The sequence below is a fragment of the Oryx dammah genome, unplaced genomic scaffold (assembly GCF_014754425.2).
Source record: "Oryx dammah isolate SB20612 unplaced genomic scaffold, SCBI_Odam_1.1 HiC_scaffold_19, whole genome shotgun sequence".
NCBI classification, from domain to species: Eukaryota; Metazoa; Chordata; class Mammalia; order Artiodactyla; family Bovidae; genus Oryx; species Oryx dammah.
Genome location: NW_024070203.1, coordinates 78,986,017 through 79,004,277, shown reverse-complemented (window position 1 = coordinate 79,004,277; position 18,261 = coordinate 78,986,017). Strand labels below are relative to the sequence as shown.

At 41.1% G+C, this 18,261-nt stretch overlaps 1 protein-coding gene across 3 annotated transcripts in view; it reads left to right on the top strand.

Annotated features, from left to right (window-relative positions):
- The window catches only part of CPQ (carboxypeptidase Q), a 572,477-nt gene that overhangs the window by 187,274 nt on the left and 366,942 nt on the right, over positions 1-18,261 (top strand). For all 3 annotated transcript variants that reach the window (XM_040261026.1, XM_040261025.1, XM_040261027.1), the window contains exon 3: positions 8,881-9,088. In XM_040261026.1, the coding sequence (XP_040116960.1) occupies positions 8,881-9,088 (208 nt within the window). The remainder of the gene's footprint in view (positions 1-8,880; positions 9,089-18,261) is intronic.

Genomic DNA, 18,261 nt, shown 5'->3' with positions numbered 1-18,261 from the left:
AGGTTGGTCATAACTTTTCTTCCAAGGAGTAAGCGTCTTTTAATTTCATGGCTGCAATCACCATCTGCAGTGATTTTGGAGCCCAAAAAAATAAAGTCTGACACTGTTTCCACTGTTTCCCCATCTATTTCCCATGAAGTGATGGGACTGGATGCCATGATCTTTGTTTTCTGAATGTTGAGCTTTAAGCCAACTTTTTCACTGTCCTCTTTCACTTTCATCAAGAGGTTCTTTAGTTCCTCTTCACTTTTTGCCATAAGGGTGGTGTCATCTGCATATCTGAGGTTATTGATATTTCTCCCGGCAATCTTGATTCCAGCTTGTGCTTCTTCCAGCCCAGCGTTTCTCATGATGTACTCTGCATAGAAGTTAAATAAGCAGGGTGACAATATACAGCCTTGACGTACTCCTTTTCCTATTTGGAACCAGTCTATTGTTCCCATGTCCATACTGGAATCTCAGTTCTCTCCTCCTTCCACCTTGCCCCAGCCTCCCTGCCCACGTCCCATAGTCCCTCAACACTCATTCCTGGGATGGCAAGGACTTCCCTGCTGGCTCAGATGGTAGAGAATCTGTCTGCAGTGTCAAAGACCCGGGTTTGATCTCGTGAAGATTCCCTGGAGAAGGAAATGGCAACCCACTCCAGTATTCTTGCCTGGGAAATACTATGGACAGAGGAGCCAGGCAGACTATGGGGTCACAAAGAGTCAGACATGACTGAGCAATTAACAACACACCTTCTCAGCAAAGCTAAGACGAATCCTGTTTTAGTCTATAGAAACTCACCTCTCTGTCTCCACTAACACTGAGGCCTGTGGATTTTATTCCTTACATACCACTGGAAGCTGACCAAGGTGCACAGTATCTTGCAGCTGCTCACTTTACCAGACGTATTAGATAACTGGTTTTGGCGAAAGCCCTCGCTCACTCACACCAGTCCCCATTACAGGGAAATACCAGGGGCTGGGGAGAAGGCTACCATTTCAGACATGTTTCAAACCAACCATGTTTCAAACCAACCATATTTCAAAGCAACTGTGTTTCAAACACAGTGCACCTCATGTTCTAGGCTATGAATGCTCCCTTTGATAATCACTAAGGTTGATCAAGGTGCCTAATTGTGTGACTGCCTTGCCTGCTGTGGAAGCAGTTTGGATTCTAAGTGATCAGATTGCTAAAGACTGGACTGTGCTGTATGCCGTGGCTAAGCATGTTGCTGAGTTGGGTCTCTGGAAACCTGAGTGGCCTACATTACATGTTGATTAAAAATAGTGGTCCTGGGGTAGGTACCTCTCCAGCAAAAGACAAAACGTGCAAACTCTGTATTTTAGAGGTCAAGGTAGACAAGCTGCTTTGCTTGTGGCCCATCCTCAAGTGTTAGTGTGGAAAGACAGCTTGCGGCATGCTGTGATGTTGAACAAACGAAATGGTGAGAATTTATTGTGTCCTTGGATTGTGATGAAGTCAGGTCCGGGCTCACTTGCAAGGCAGACAGACGAGGTTTGATTGGAGCCGGCTCTTGGAGGCCACTGTGGATAGGGCGATTCTGTCACTAGAGCAGTGTTTTGCCTCTTGCTCTTCTAACTTTCACTCAGATAATAGCTTCAGTTCAGTTTAGTCGCTCAGTCATGTCCAGCTCTTTGTGACCCCATGGAATGTAGCACGCCAGACCTCCCTGTCTATCACCAACTCCCAGAGTTTACTCAAACTCATGTCCATTGAGTCGGTGATGCCATCCAACCATCTCATCCTCTGTTGTCCCCTTCTCCTCCCACCTTCAATTTTACCAAGCATCAGTGTCTTTTCCAGTGAGTCAGTTCTTCACATCAGGTGGCCAAAGTATTGAAGTTTCAGCTTCAGCATCAGTCCTTCCAATGAGTATTCAGGACTGATTTCATTTAGGATGGCCTGGTTGGATCTCCTTGCAGTCCAATGGACTCTCAAGAGTCTTCTCCAACACAACAGTTCAAAAACATCAATTCTTTCGTGCTCAGCTTTATCTATAGTCCAACTCTCACATCCATACACGACTACTGGAAAAGCCATAGCTTAAAAGCTCAACATTCAGAAAACAAAACTACTTTGGAAAAGCCAACATAGCTACGGACCTTTGTTGGCAAAGTAATGTCTCTGCTTTTTAATATGCTGTCTAGGTTGGTCATAACTTTCCTTCCAAGGAGTAAATGTCTTTTAATTTCACTACTGCAGTCACCATCTGCAGTGATTTTGGAACCCCTAAAAATAAAGTCTGCCACTGTTTCCACTGTTTCCCCATCTGTTTGCCATGAAGTGATGGGACCGGATGCCATGATCTTAGTTTTCTGAATATTGAGCTTTAAGCCAACTTTTTCATAAGATAATAGCTTAGTTTAACCATATTTTCCTGAAAATTATTTCAAGGAGACTCTTCTACTTGTCTTCTTAGAATTCAGAGAATGATAGGGGTCCATAAATATCTCAGTTAACAATTAGAAGATTTTAGAGTGTCCCACTATCTGTTTTTTGGGACCTGGCAAGAAGTCTATTCACTGAATTTGAATAGATGTTTCACCTATTTTGGGGTTCCCTTCTTTGTTCTTTACCTGGGAACGCCCTTTTCTTTATTTTCAGCCTACTGAAATCTTTTAAGTCCCACTTAAAGTTTTATCTTATTGGGACACTTGCAAGATTTCCCCCTATCAGAATTGATATGGATTTATGTTACTTCTTTCATGAAATTTTACTCTGTACTTTCAGCACTTGTGACATCCTGTGCTTTTTACAGTTATTATTTACCCATTTTTCTTCCCCAGATTATACAACTTTTTAGGACAGAAATGGAACTTAAAGTTCCTATTATCCCCAATGCTCAACACAAATCCCACCCAGTAGGAGGGCTATAAATTTTTTCAATGACTTTGAATCTTTAATGCTTGTTCTTCCATGAAAAGGTTGGTGCACAATCATTATCTTCTCCCCCAAAAGATGGATGCTCAGAAAGGACCGTTCTGAAGTTCTTTTTATTTGCCTTGCCATGAGTTTGCAATTTCCTTACCACTTCAGGCCAAAACATCAAATTTCCAAGAACAGCTCTTATCCTTTTTTCTGTAATTGGATTCAGGAAAACCAACCATTCCACTGGACCTCGTAGCCTTGTATAGCACACTTGGTATAAGATTACGTGGTGAAGAGTGAGACACTAGGCTTTCTTTTAGGTGGGGCTGGAGTAATTCTTGTTTGGGGTTAAGTCTTCTGAAATCAGAATCCATTTCCTGAGATTTCCCACTTTGAATTGAGCCCCAGAGACATGTTTTTCTGTCTGTAATCTTTTCCTTTTAATAATAGAAAACATTATGAAATTCTCACGTCACTATCTTCCTACTCTTAACTGTTCTTGGGAGGAATCAGGGCAGAAGAGACTGAGATTTATATCTCTGTATCAAATTTTCCATAGAATAAATGATCCCAGCCAGCACCACAGCAGTCAGCGTCTGTCGTCTCTGCAAGAAAACTGCAGCACTAACTATGCACAGGGTGAGGTGTTTAAAAAAATAAGTGAATCAACTTTGAAAATTAGAAATGGAGAATTAGAAGTGGAGAATAGAAGGGAACCTGAGGCTTTTTATACTAGTTTTATAATATAATCAGCTTTAGCTAAGAGAATCACTTTATAATACGAATGCTTTTACCTTCAGTCTTACATTTCCTTCAGAATTAACTACCACCATTCTTTTCATTACTCTAAGAGTTTGATGGCTCTTGTCCTAGAGTAAAACATCCCTCACAACTCCCCCGTGAGAAGATTGGGACCTAGTGTGATAACAGTGCTCTGATGTATGAGCAAGATGAAGGAAAAATAAAGGATAACTTTAGGCAGCTTTTTATATACTTACTTATGTTTCTTATTCCTCTTCAGATGAAAATCCAGAGCTTTTCTTTTGATATGTTTTACATTTCAAAAGAAGATAGCAATGATGTTAATAGGAAGAGCATGACCCTTGGATTCAGATGACCAATAATTCAAGTTTCAGTTTCAGCACCTCGTAGTTGTATAAATTTATTTCTATGCACTTCTGTGTTCCTAATGACTACTTTGCAGAGTTGCTATGAACACTGGTTTAAACAATAGATACTCAAATATCACTATTATTATTTTATCAATTATACTCACTTACAGAAATATATAAGTTCCTTGGAAGTATACATTTTAGGGGAGTGATCATGGATGGGGTATTATTACACTTTTATTTTTTGGTTTCTCTTTATTTCATTCTGTATATGCATGTGTACATGTGTGCATTTGTGCCTATGAGAGTGTATGAGTAAATTTCACATATTACATGTCAGGTACCACTTAAGGCATTTTGATAATATTAATGAATAAGGCAGACAAGAATTTCTACCCCCCAACCCCCACCCCATGGAGCTTACATTACTGTAGTAGAAGCAGCTGGAAGCTGACAACTGCTATTGAAAAATTAAGCTAGAAAAGAGAGATGGGGTTGGGAGTGGGTTACAATTATTAATAAGGAGTTCAGGACACCTGATAATGGTTTTATGTTTGAGGTTTTCATATACTAGTTTTAAGAATGAGGGCATGAAAAGAAGGGAGCAGAGAGGAGAGAAAAGAATAGCAGCCTGATGATTTGTAGGAGAGCAGAAGGATTTCCTTTGTGTAACGTGTCAAAACACAACTAATATGGAAGGGTGAGGTTTTCCAGATGGCCTGGTTTTATTTTATTCATTTTGAGCAAAAATCTTACTTAAGTATTTTTGTACATACCCTGACTTCCCAAACAGTGGGTACTGAATACAGGCTGCTCTAGGAGGCCCTGCCGTGACGACCACGTCTGTTCCTGCTCCTGTGCCATTCTACACAGTAGCCACTATTTACATGTGGCTATCTAAATTTGAGTATAAGTTGATTAAAAGAAATGGCATTAAAAATTCAGTTTCTGAGTCACATTAGTCACATTTAAAGTTGTTCAGGGGGACCCCGCTGGTAGTCCAGTGGCTAAGACTCTGCAATCCCAATGCAGAGGGCCTGGGTTTGATCCCTGGTCAGGGAACTAGATCCCACATGCCACAGCTAAGAGTTCCTATGCTGCATCTAAGAGCCTGCCTGCCATAATGTAGATCAAAAATCCTGCATGCCACAACTAAGACCTGGTGCAGCTAAGTAAATACATAAATAACGTGCTGTAGCCACATGTGTCTAATGGCCACCGTTAGCCCAGACACAGAACATTTCTGATACTGCAAAAATGTCAGTAAGTGCATATTTGTCATGTTTCATGTTCCTGTCTCTGACATTGCTTTTTTCCCCCTGTGGTACTGCTATCAGCTTCCAAACCTATCTCTTCTTTTTGATTCATTGTTTCCCATAGTTCATAGGTTTAAGCACTAGATTTAGAATTTTATATCAATAAGGGTAACTAGGCTTTAAGAGCAGAAGAGCTTCCTTATGTTCAAGTGCCTGAGTTTTTATACTTGGAATTTATATTTCTGTTCTGACTGCCCCAAGGCCTTTTTTGCTTTGTTGTTGTTGTGCAGCTGTGCTCTGGGTGGTCAGAGAGTCAGACTGCTGAGTTATTGTGGGAGAAGTGCTCTCAAACTTTAAAGATAAAATTGCACTTCTATGGAAATGCTTTAGATCCAGTCAATGGCCCCTTATTTGGAGCAGTGCCATTTGAGGAAAGCTTATTGACTGGCTGCCTACACACACACTGAGCACTATGTTAGGCCCAGGAGATACAAACCAAAGTAAACACAGCCCCAGACCCTGAAGAGTTCCCAGTTTAGGTGGTATTGTCAATCATAAATAAGCAAAGTTTCATTGTCTCTTAGGCATTCCTGGTGGCTCAGTGGTAAAAAATCTGCCTGATAATGAAGGAGACCTGGGTTTGATCCCTGAGCTGAGAAGATCCCCTGGAGAAGGAAATGGCAACCCACTCCAGTATTCTTGCCAGGGAAATCCCATGGACAGAGGAGCCTGGAGGGCTATAGTCCATGGGGCTGTGAAGAGTCAGGCATGACTGAGTGACTAACAACAACACTGTCTAGTGCCTGGGTATGCCCAGGAGACTGAAAGTCAAGAGTTGAGTGGCGCGCTCACTAACCAGCCTTCCTGGAGGTAGGGGGAGAGGGGTGACACAAAGAAGCCAGAGGCCTCGAGAATGCTCCCTAAAGTAATGATTCTTTTTTTTTTCTATGTCTTATTTAAATTTTATTTTTATTGGAGTCTAGTTGACAGAGGATGAGATGGCTGGATGGCGTCACTGACTCAATAGACATGAGTTTGAGTAAACTCCGGCAGTTGGTAATGGACAGGGAGGCCTGGCGTGCTGCAGTCCGTGGGGTGGTAGAGTCAGGCACGACTGAGCGACTGAGCTGAGCTGAACTGAATAGCTGGTTTACAAGGTTGAGCTAATTTCAGGGGTACAGTAAAGTGAATCAGTCATACATATTCACATACCTACTCTTTCTTAGATTCTTTCCTGATACAGGTTGTTGCAGAATATTGTGTAGAGTTTGAGGGAGTGATTCTTAAACAGCATCTGAGGGATATATAGGTGTTAGTCACGTGACGAAGTTGGGAGCGTGGGGTCAACAAGACATATCTACCGTAGTGTGAACAAAGACACTGAGAAATGAACTGCTGTGGTGAGAGTGGGAACTTTTAACTTTAGTATTGACCTAATTTAAAATTAAAGGGAGCCCGTGTCTATACAGACAGGCAGGCTTTGACGGTTCCTTTGGAGTGATAGGTAATGGGCAGAGGGGGCAGGGGGCGGGGAGATGGTGGCACAGGCTGCTCTGACTTTTCCTCAGTCCGAGTCCTTCACCCTGGCGGCTCTCTGGAAGTTAAATGTGAGGGAGCTGGGCTGGAGGCTGGGACGCTAGCAGTGGCGAGGTGGAGGAGGAGGAGCTCATGGTCCAAACAGAAGGGTACCAGAGTGATGTGAGAGGCGTGATGTGGCAGAGCAGAGGCCCTGCTTTCAGCCAATACTCAAGGAGTAAGAGTCTCAGCATCTGAGGACTGGTGGGACCCAGAGGAGACAGAGGAATCGGAGATGGCCCTACGCTTTCAGGAAAGCGGGTTAATTTCAAGACTTCTTGCAAGTTCTTGGTGACAGGTTTTGACCTATAGCTGCTTCTAGTGTTCTGCACTGGCAACTGATGTCTAGGTTAGGTTTTGGCTCATTAGGACTCTGTCACTCACATTTGTTAAAAGAACTTGAACCATAGACCCTAGTGAAGTACTCCCCTTGTATGATTTTAATTTTGCAGTGGCCAATGAAAATTTATAGAAACTTGGCTTCATTTCTAGTGGCTCCAATCCAGATACCAAAATTACCCCATTGCTGGGACACCCCTTGGGTGGACCATTGAATCTGTTATTCATTAGAAACAGCTGAAAAGCATCAACAAAATTCCTGTGACGTGCCAACAATAACGCCAGTCAAATTTCAAGGTAACTCCAGGTTTCAAAAAGTTATGAATCTCAAACTCCGTCTAGCCAAGCCTTTATTTGTATTCTTACACATATTTATCATGTGAAAAAGCTAGTGGCTTCCTTACTTTTCATAATTGTACATTGCTTTCCTTAGATTATGAATTTAGTTCTGAGTTCTGAATGTTGGTGGAGACATACTTATAGATCTGTAGTCAGTCACTTTAAAGTGATGGTACAGATTCAGTCTGGATGGTGGAACCAGAAGCAGAGAGCAGCCAGCTCAAAGGGTCCATTGTGGTGGGGCCCGTGTTGAAAGCAAGAATTCTCTCATACCTGCAGTGCATTTAAAAAGGATTTTCCAAGTAACAGTTACTATTTTAATGACATGTTAAGCTTCCAGAAGAACTTGATTCTCTACTTTGCAAGATTAAAGAAATATGCCAAATCCATGTTGATACTTGGGTTTTTACTGCCATATTTCATGACTGCCTGGCTAAAGCTATAAAACAGTAGGCGCCTGCCTCTTTACTTTAGATAGTTATATTTAGCTACTGCATCTGGCCTTTGTTGCTAAATATTTTTTTTCTTGTCACTGTAACTACGCCATCAAATTGAATCCTCAGTGGTCTGGCAGTTTTTGAATGACTTCTCAGAAGCTGTGAAACCCTGTCCTAATCAGGAAGATTTGGGCAAGACTCATGGTGTGAAAAAAGATGTCACATCTTTCTAAATGAGACAAGAGGACTATAGAACAGTTACATAGCATCTTCAGAATTTTTAGGTGAAGAATAGTGATATGTTTGGTAATGAACAAGTCCTATAAATCAAGACATGGGCAGTTTTCACATTCTTTAAAAGGATTCAGTACAAAGAAGGAAAGAAAACAAGCTGACTTTTTGTGGCTCTTGGGAGAAGTTACATTAACTATTTGTTAAAAATTGGAAGTATGAAAATCATTGGTTCTTAGAATATTTTTTTTATAAACTGCCATCCTTTGTATGATGTCAATGAACGTTGTTTAGCCACATATCAAAATAGTTTTATGAAAAGATAAATATGTGTTTCATTAATCCCAAGGGAAGCTTTCCAAAATGTGTTTTTTAAATAAATAATTAGTGTCATTTTGTGAAACTCATGACCTGTTAGGGTGGGAAAGAGACAAAAAAAAGACATCTTTGCAAGCAATTTGTGATTTAATAGCAGCTGGTCAAGAGAGTTGAAAAACCTAATGAGTCGTATATTAAATGTTTTGAATGCCTTTTCTCTTTCTTGGGAAACTGGCTAACCCCCACAGTCTTTCTCCCATAGCAAATGGCTCTAAAACTTTGATCTTTGCAAACCGGTTTGCCAGATGTAGTGGATAGAGCATGTGTGACCTTTTGTGTGCCAATTCAACCTGGCTGATCGGAAACCATGCGTTAATCTTGCATGACTTTTATTTGTAGGCATTACTGCGGAAGTTCTGGTGGTGACCTCTTTCGATGAACTGCAGAGAAGGGGGCCAGACGCAGAAGGGAAGATCGTCGTTTACAATCAACCTTATACCAACTATTCCGCAGCAGTGCAGTACCGCATGGAGGGGGCGGTAGAAGCTGCCAAAGTGGGGGCTTTGGCATCCCTCATTCGATCCGTGGCTTCCTTCTCCATCTACAGGTTGGTCATCAAGTTCATTTGAAATGGTTTAAAAAACCAGGGTTTTCCATCAAAGAGAAGCCCTTACAAAATAAAAACAAACTAGTCAAGTGAAAATACTGATTGTTCATGGAATTTTCCCCCATTACACATTTGGTCATTTGTTTGTAGTATCTTCTTTGGCCTTTTCAGGATTCCAGGCATCATTTGTGCATTACTTTAAAAAGTTGTCCACATTCACGATGATCCCGTAACATTCCTTATATAACCAGTATGTTTTATGTATTTTCATTGGAGGGAGAACTGAATTCACGTCTGCATTTCATCAGATTCCTAATGACTTCAGAGGAAGCCAGGCTTTTTTCCATTGTTGCCGCTGCTGCTGCTGCTAAGTCACTTCAGTCGTGTCTGACTCTGTGCGACCCCAGAGACGGCAGCCCACCAGGTTCCCCCGTCCCTGGGATTCTCCAGGCAAGAACACTGGAGTGGGTTGCCATTTCCTTCTCCAATGCATGAAAGAGAAAAGTGAAAGTGAAGTCTCTCAGTCATGTCCGACTCCTAGCGACCCCATGGACTGCAGCCTACCAGGCTCCTCCGTCCATGGGATTTTCCAGGCAAGAGTACTGGAGTGGGGTGCCAGTGCCTTCTCTGTCCATTGTTGCTAGAGAAGTGAACTACAGATAAAGTGGGTAACATGATGGGGGCCATCTATGGTGTAGTGGAAAGCGTTGAGGCAGCAGAGGACCTTGGATATAGACCTCGTTCTGCTTCTAAAGAACTAAGAGGCCTTGGGAATGTTCTTTTTTTAATTGAAGTATAGTTGACTTACAGTATTGTATTAGTTTCAGACGTACATAAAATGAGTCAGTGTTTTTGCAGATCACACTCCATAAGTTATTACAAGATAATGCCTATAATTCCCTGTGCTATACAATATATTTTTGTTCCTTCTTTATTTTATACATAGTAGTTTATACCTATTAATCTCATACCACCTTGGAGTATTCTTAAATCTCCTAGGGCCTCAGGATTCTACTCTATTAATTGGTGATAATTAACGACAATACTTTCACAAAATTATTTTAAGATTGAGGTAAACTTATGAAAGATACTCAATTTTCTCTAAAGGTCTATTTTGAGGGCAATGGAAGCTTTGTCTTTTTCTTTGTATTTCTGATTGAGGTATTTGCAAAGCGCTTTATTGACCCTCAGCCCTAGGAGGAAATTTGGCATTGCAGTAGATAAAAATTCTAAAAATGACCTGGAGACATTGGGCCAATTTAATATCTGCATATGGTAGTGTCATATATCAAGAATAAAATATTTGAGAAACATGGATAAAAGAAACACCATTTTAGTCTTGTAGCTCCGTCTGTTTAAGATAAAAGAAACATGCAAAATAATTGCAAACAGAGTTTATTTGGGTCTCAAGACTAGATCCTTAGTGTCTTTTGTAAAGGAAGACTTCTGTATTCTGCACCATTGTTCTTTGGTACTGGAGTCACAGCTGCTTGACCTCAATTAGCACCCTATGTCCTTGAAAATAACTGAGGAGACATCAGAGCCCAGTCAGAGTTGTTGTTCAAAAGTGCGCAGGAAAGGAAAGGGAGATTTTTCTTTTACAGGGATAAGATATCTTCCCAGGGGAGGAAGTTGGGGCATGCTAAAACCACTTGTTACAAGTTTTAAGAGAGAAAACCTAGTTACAGTGATGTCATAGTGCTTAAAATAATGCTCTTTGTAGAGTCCTTAAAAGTTTGGTGACTAGTGAAATACTGATTGGGCCATATTGTTTCAGATGGTTAGTCTTCCCAGGCGGGAAGTCCTGAGATGGCCAGCTCACTTCCCAGAATACTTCAGTCACTCCTTAGAATAACATACTCAGCAGCTTGTGGCCACTCACCATGGTTTCGCTGGTCGTGAGACCTAAATTATGGGGCTAGTCTGTTGCTTTGCAAAACTGGGTAAATGCCAGAAACATTTATTTAAAAACTACTACTCATAAGACTAAAAAATTCCCAGATGATTTAATGCACAGCAATTTGCCCGGGTTCACTGGCCTTTTTTTTTTTTTTCCCCTGTTACAACGAAGACATCTGGAAACTCAGGCTGTAACCTAGATGCACCAGAAGAAATTTGTCCAGCAAAATTAGCCTGTGTCATTAGTCTCTAAGATTTGGGGTTGCCGACATGTAGTGTGTATTCAAAAGGCATTTTGCTTAATATTTCTAGATCTAGATTGATTATAATTTTTCATTAATTTTATGGCCAGCCATATTTCAATGGCCTCTTAACTTTTATAACTCTATATTTTCAACATTTATAAATGCAAAATAACATTGCTGTTTATGTAGAACTTTAGACTCTTTCACATATATTGTCTTTCATCTTATTTGTTCTGACAACAATCCAGTGAACCAAGAAGATGCCTTATTATCCCCATTTTACAGAGAAATAAAAGTTCAGAGAATTCAACATGTTAACATGTTTAAGTGTTGCTTCTTGAAAAGTGAAAATCAAAGAGAAACAAACTCTCTCTCTCTCTCTCCCCACTTTGAGCTAATTGTTTTTTAGAAACCAGTTTTTTTTAATATAGAGTATTCTGTATTCCAGTCTGTAATTCTTTATCCCTCATTTGCTCTCCAGACCATCTTAACTTAGCTCTTCCTGATACTAAAATGGAACTTGCTAAGGTCACAAATAGCTGCCTAATTGAATATAGTGGACATTTTTCAGGCTGTCCTCTTATTTCACCACTCTGAAATGTTTCTTACTATTGACTGCTTTTTTAAAATATAAATTTATTTATTTTAATTGGAGGTTAATTACTTTACAATATTGTATTGGTTTTGCCATACATCAACATGAATCCGCCACAGGTATACACGTGTTCCCCATCCTGAACCCCCATCCCTCCTCCCTCCCTGTACCATCCCTCTGGGTTGTCCCAGTGCACCAGCCCAAGCATCCTGTATCATGCATCGAACCTGGACTGGCGATTCATTTCATATATGATATTACACATGTTTCAATGCCATTCTCCAAAATCATCCCGCCCTCTCCCTCTCCCATAGAGTCCAAAAGACTGTTCCATACATCTGTGTCTCTTTTGCTGTCTCGCATACTGGGTTATCGTTACCATCTTTCTAAATTCCATATATATGCGTTAGTATACTGTATTGGTGTTTTTCTTTCTGGCTTACTTCACTCTGTATAATAGGCTCCAGTTTCATCCACCTCATTAGAACTGATTCAAATGTATTCTTTTTAACGGCTGAGTAATACTCCATTGTGTATATGTACCACAACTGTCTTATCCATTCATCTGCTGATGGACATCTAGGTTGTTTCCATGTCCTGGCTATTGTAAACAGTGTTGCGATGAACATTGGGTCCACATGTCTCTTTCAGTTCTGGTTTCCTCGGTGTGTATGCCCAGCAGTGGGACTGCTGCTTTTTTTCAGTCTTTAGCATCTGTAACTTCTTTCTCATATTCTTCTTGCTCCTTCCCTCTTTCCCGCTTTCCTTTTTCCTTTCCTGTTTCTCTGGCTTCTCGCTATGAGGATTCTACTTGAGCCGTCCCACCCTGCTTCTGGCTTCAGCCAGCGCCTGTGCAATGGCCCTTTCCAAACTCACCTCTCCTGTCCATACCACTGCCTGAACTCTAGGTCCACATGTCCGACTACCTGCTGATTCATCTTTTGGGTGTGCCACAGCTATCTCAATTTCTTTCTTTTTCAAAATTGAACTCATTCCTTCATATTTTTCTCCTGCATTTTCTATCTCAGTGCCATCTCTTCTGCCTTCTAAAGTTAGATGGTTCTTGATTATTTTTTCCTCTTCCCCTATCCATCATTTCTAGTAGCTACTACATCTCCTAGGTTCTGCTCTTTGTCTGTCATTTTAGCAAATACATATTGTCAGCAATCACTAAGACTTCCCCAATGCAGCCCGTTTCCTCAAAGTTTCATGACTTTGCAAATGCTTTCTCTTCTGCAACCTTCTATTCCCTTTCTCACTGTCTCACACTGTCCTTCAAGATTCATTTTAAGCACTTCTTCTGAGGAGCCCTTCCCAATATCCAGCTTCAGCTCAGGTGAGCTGCCTCTTCTGGGTATCCCATGTCGTGCTATGCATACTCTGTATCATACTGCCTTGGAGGTAGTTTGAGTTCATGCTTTGGTATGGTAGATCAAGTGTTGTAAGGCTTCCTGGATAGTTCAGATGGTAAAGAATCTGCCTGCAATCCAGGAGATCCCAGTTCTTTTCCTGGGTTGGAAAGACCCCCTGGAGAAGGGATAGGTTACCCACTCCAGTATTCTTGGGCTTCCCTTGTGGCTCAGCTGGTAAAGAATCCACCTGCAATGCAGGAGACCTGGGTTTGATCCCTGGGTCGGAAAAATCCCCTGGAAAAGGGAAAGGGCACCCACTCCAGTATTCTGGCCTGGAGAATTCCATGGACTGCACAGTTGGGGTGGCAAAGAGTCAGACACAACTTTCACTTTCACTTCAAGTGTTGTTGTAACAAACAATTTAGCCACTTAACACAAGAGGAATTTCTTTCTTGTTCACATAATAGTTCCAAGAGAATGTTCAGCAGGTGGCCTTTTGCTCCCATCTTGTGGCTCCATCAGCTCTAAGAAATCAGAGTCCCTGGCAGGGAACCCTTGCATCCAACTGGCAAATAAGGAGATGGAGAGAGAAAGTCAATAATCAAAGGTAAGGCTTTCTGTGGTCAGGCCTGGGTATGATGACATACCTCATTGCCCTCATTCTATGTCCACAATGCAGTTATGTGGAGGCCAGGAAATTTGGTCTGTCCTCATGCTTACCATGAAAGGAAGATGAGTTTGGTGAACAACTGTACAGTCTTCTCCAACTGTCTGACTCTACACTAGACTGTAAGTTCCAGGATAACAGGGATTAAACACTTTACCTCGGTATCCCCATCATCTTGTATAATATTTGGTATATAGTGGCCACTCAGGAAATGACTATTGGAGGAATCAACTTGTCTGAGTTTATGTGATCAGTTATGGCAGATTGCTCTCACAACAAATCAGGTGACCCAATCCCTAGGGCTCTCTGATCAAACTGTGTAGCCTCTGTATAGTGAATTTAAAATAACTTGAACTTTTAGGGCACTTTGCTCTGTAATTTGGAGGAAAATATCCAGAGGCCAATATGCCAGGTTATATCTTTTTTCTGTCACCCTTAGCTCTATGCCAATGGGTTATACTGGATTCTGTTTAGGAATAGTGTAGAAGTCAGTAACTCTGGAGAACAGAACAGAAGCTGTAATTTGTTTCTGCTTGATTTAAAAATTAGAGAATCTCCTAAAGGACAGGCAATGTGTTTTACCAACATCTTGACTTAACATCTGTCAGTAGAGTTAGCAATATGTGTCAGCTGTCTTGGAAGTACAACGGTCACGTGGTTACATGAAAGCGGTCCTCAAAAGGCAGCCCATTACTTGCTGCAGCGTTATCTGTGGGCTTTGTGTCATTATTTCTCTGTGTTCCCATTATTAGTGTTTTTGTGTTCAAACTGACTTCAAAGAGAAGATTTGTCCTTCATTGATGCTTTTATAATGACTTTTCTCTTGTTCAGTATTAGGTATCAAGTGGGGACTATCTAATAGGGATTCTCATTAGATCTGTTTTAGTTTTCCTGTGTGTAAAATACAGTTTGCCTTGTCATAGGAAGACATTTTACGATAAAAGTAATTGTAAGAGATTTAAGCTCTGCAGCAAAGAGCTGCTCTATGGAACCACTTGCCTTATGTTATTTCTCAAATTAATCATATTTTTTAGTAAATGTTTATGGAGAGCTTACCTGTTACTCAGAATTTGTCAGGCACTACGGTTGCTCAGATGAATTAGACATGTTTTTGGTTTCTCGGAAATTTCTATCTGGCTAAAAGAGAGGAGAGTAAGCTTAAAATATGTATGATTAACGTAATATATTTTATATTTCGTGCTAAATGCATGATTGGGAGAAGGGACCAAGATAAGAAATTGACATTTATTAAGCGTACTTTGTTTATACTTCTTAGAAGGCTTAAAAATTTTGTTTTGATTAATTCTTTATACAACCTATGGAAATTGGTATTATTATTATTCTTTTATGGAGGGAGAAACAGGTTCAGAAGGGCTATGTAACTAGTCAAATTACACAGCTAATGAAAGAACCAGAAGTCATACTCAGAGAGGCTCTGGCTCTGAAGTCCATGCACTTTGGATTCAACCAGCAACTTGGAGAGTTAATGCTCTAGAAGTCTAGGAGAGGCAGCAGCTGTCTGATGGGGGCTGGCTCCATGGAGAAGGTGGGCTTGGGGTACTCAGTGAAAAGGCTGAGCTTGAAGAAGAGGTTGGAGCTGGGCAGACTTTCTGTACATGATCAAGGCAGGAAAGTGGGAGTGCCTGATGTGCTGGGTGATATTTATGTAGACCAGCTGGACTGGAACAGGGTTTCATGGGAGATCAGAGAAATGTTATTTTGAGGTGAGCGGAAGAGACCAGCTTTAGGAAGAATCCAAAGTACCAGGTTAAGCAGTTTTAAGTTTAATGTGGAGGAAGTGGGGAATCACTGATTGTGTTAGAGTTGGAGGTGACATTTTAGAGCATTGTTTCTCTAAGTGTGGACCCTGGAACCTCATCAACCTCAGTTCAGTTGCTCACTCGTGTCCGACTCTTTGCGACCCCAAGGACTGCAGCACACCAGGCCTCTCTGTCCATCACCAACTCCCAGAGTTTACTCAAACTCATGTCTATTGCGATGGTGATGCCATCCAACCATCTCTTCCATCTCATCCTCTGTCCTCCCCTTCTCCTCCTCATCAGCCTCACCTAGGAACTATTGATATGCAAATTGTTAGGCTCCACTTGAGATCCATTAAATTCAAAAATGCTTGGGGGTGCGGTATGTGATTTAAACAGCCCTCCAGGTGATTCTGAGCTATGTTAAAGTTTGGGAACTACTGTTTTAGATCAGCATAGGTGATGTGCTTTGCGACGGTAAGGACACTGATCTCCGAATGCAGATGTGAAGTAATGAGGACATGGCTGGTGGGAGTGGAGAGGAAGAGGCAGCAGAAGGGTGCTGGGCTGTACCTGGCAGGTTGTGCAACTGCCCAACCGTGACACTGAAGCAAGAGCCTCGAGAGAGCAGCAGCCATCAGCAGTTTATTGGATAGAAGATTTTACAACTTGGAAGCAGAGTCCTGGAGTGACCTCCACTGCGTATGGCAGATAGCAGGCAGGGTATGGCAGCAGTTTTTGCTTCTTGGGGTAGAGGAGGGTAGGGGGAAGGGACGTCAGGTTGGCTCATTGGTTATCAGACAGACCATCAGGGGGCAGGAGGCAAACATAGGCAAGCCCGACTCTGATTAAGCTTTATGATTAAGAGAATTAGATGGTCATGAGGGTGCATGTTGGTGAAGCTGGGACTGGTTGAGCAGGGGATGTACAGAGAGCAAGAGAACAGCCATCTTGAGTGGCCTGATCATACAGAAGGGTAATGAAAAAAATATCAAAACTTAGGGACATGTTGCATTTGAAGGGAGGAAAGATGAGGAGTCAAAGTCAACATTAAGTCAAGGATTGAAAACCAAGGGTTGGAATCTGCATTCAGTCCAGCCCAATATTTTAAAGTCATGAGCTTTATGTAAAAATAGGGGTTTGTGGAGGTGACGTCTTGTATTTCTGTAAGGTAAGCTGCAGCCTCGTGGCTTAGCACTAAGTCCTTTTGGTTGATGGCCTGTGCCTTCCCCGGTCTGCCTCAGTTTCCATTTCCCTTCGCCCAGCTTGGGGACTGAAGAATGATGAGAGACACGGGGGGTCAGGAAGGGGAGCCCATAGAGAGCCAACAGAGCCAATTGGGTTTCTAGATCTTTTGAACTTGAGGCAGCTGTGAGATTGTCCCATTAATCTGGTTTTTATATTTTGTAAGAAAAACAGTTAAGCATTTCCATTTCTCTGTTATCTACTTTTTGGATCACCCAAGGCAGTTTAAAATTCTAGGCTGGCTTCCTTGCAGTGCGGTACACCTTGGGACTTCTGCCTCCTGCTCTCTCAATGTGTGAGCTCAAGAATGCAAAATAATTTTTATATTACACCAAGCAAAATATAATTGAGAAAGAAACTCTACTGAGGCCAAATCGTCTGTTGTACTCCCATTGCCAAATATACATTTTTTTCCTAGTTATTTTCTCCATTGCCCCAGATAATTGAACACAGACTGTAAGTTTTAATCAGCTAAGGAAGCAAAAAGACTCTCCTTTCACTTTATTGTGAGAAGTGCATCATCATACTGGGGAAGAATTCATTGAGGTGGGAATGAGCTGATGATAGAACTTGGCTTTGTAACTACCACTGGTTTATGTTTTATATCACTTGGCATTTGTGTACTGTATTGATAGAGTATAGTGAAGAGGAGGAACAGAAGCAATCCAATTTGAAGATGACTAAAAGCTGATTAAACATTCAACTGGAGAGAAATATGAGTGAATCCAGGTGATGTTTATGGAGTGTCAGAGAGGGAGAATATTGGACCATCTGGCAAGAGAGCTGTGAGGAAGTATATAAATCAGTGCCTATAATGATACTTAATTAATACAGAGTCGATAAGTGGCATAATTGAAGCAATGGTCGGGCTACATTGTAGCATTTAATAGCTTCAAAGAGGGTTCTGATTAAAACCATTACAATTTATAAAACATTCTTCATCTTAAGAAAGCATCTTGATGAGATTTAACATGAACATTTTTGCAATCAGAGGACCAGTTTCAAACATTCATAGCAGAGGTGAAATGTCTTAAGAGGTTTATTTCGGATGATTATTAAAAGCCCGTGTATTCTCAAGAGAATAAAAAAAAAGCTTGTCTTCCTCCCTTTGTTTTTTAATGGGAGAAAAATTAATGCTGCTACTTTATACTTAGACTGTCTTGGATTTTTGATGTCCTGGTGGTTTGCTTCTTTGGTATGACCTTAGCATAATTAGCTATCAAGCTTGATTTAAGTTGTTTTGAAATATTTTTGCAACCTAGGGGGCATATGTGCCACTGGTGATTACAAAATAAAGAGAGTATCACCGTGACTCAAATGGTGCAAGTGGACCAACCTCGATTAGTAGGCGCTTTTTCTTCCTGCTTTTTTTTAAATTAATTAATTAATTTATTTTTTATTTTACTTTAC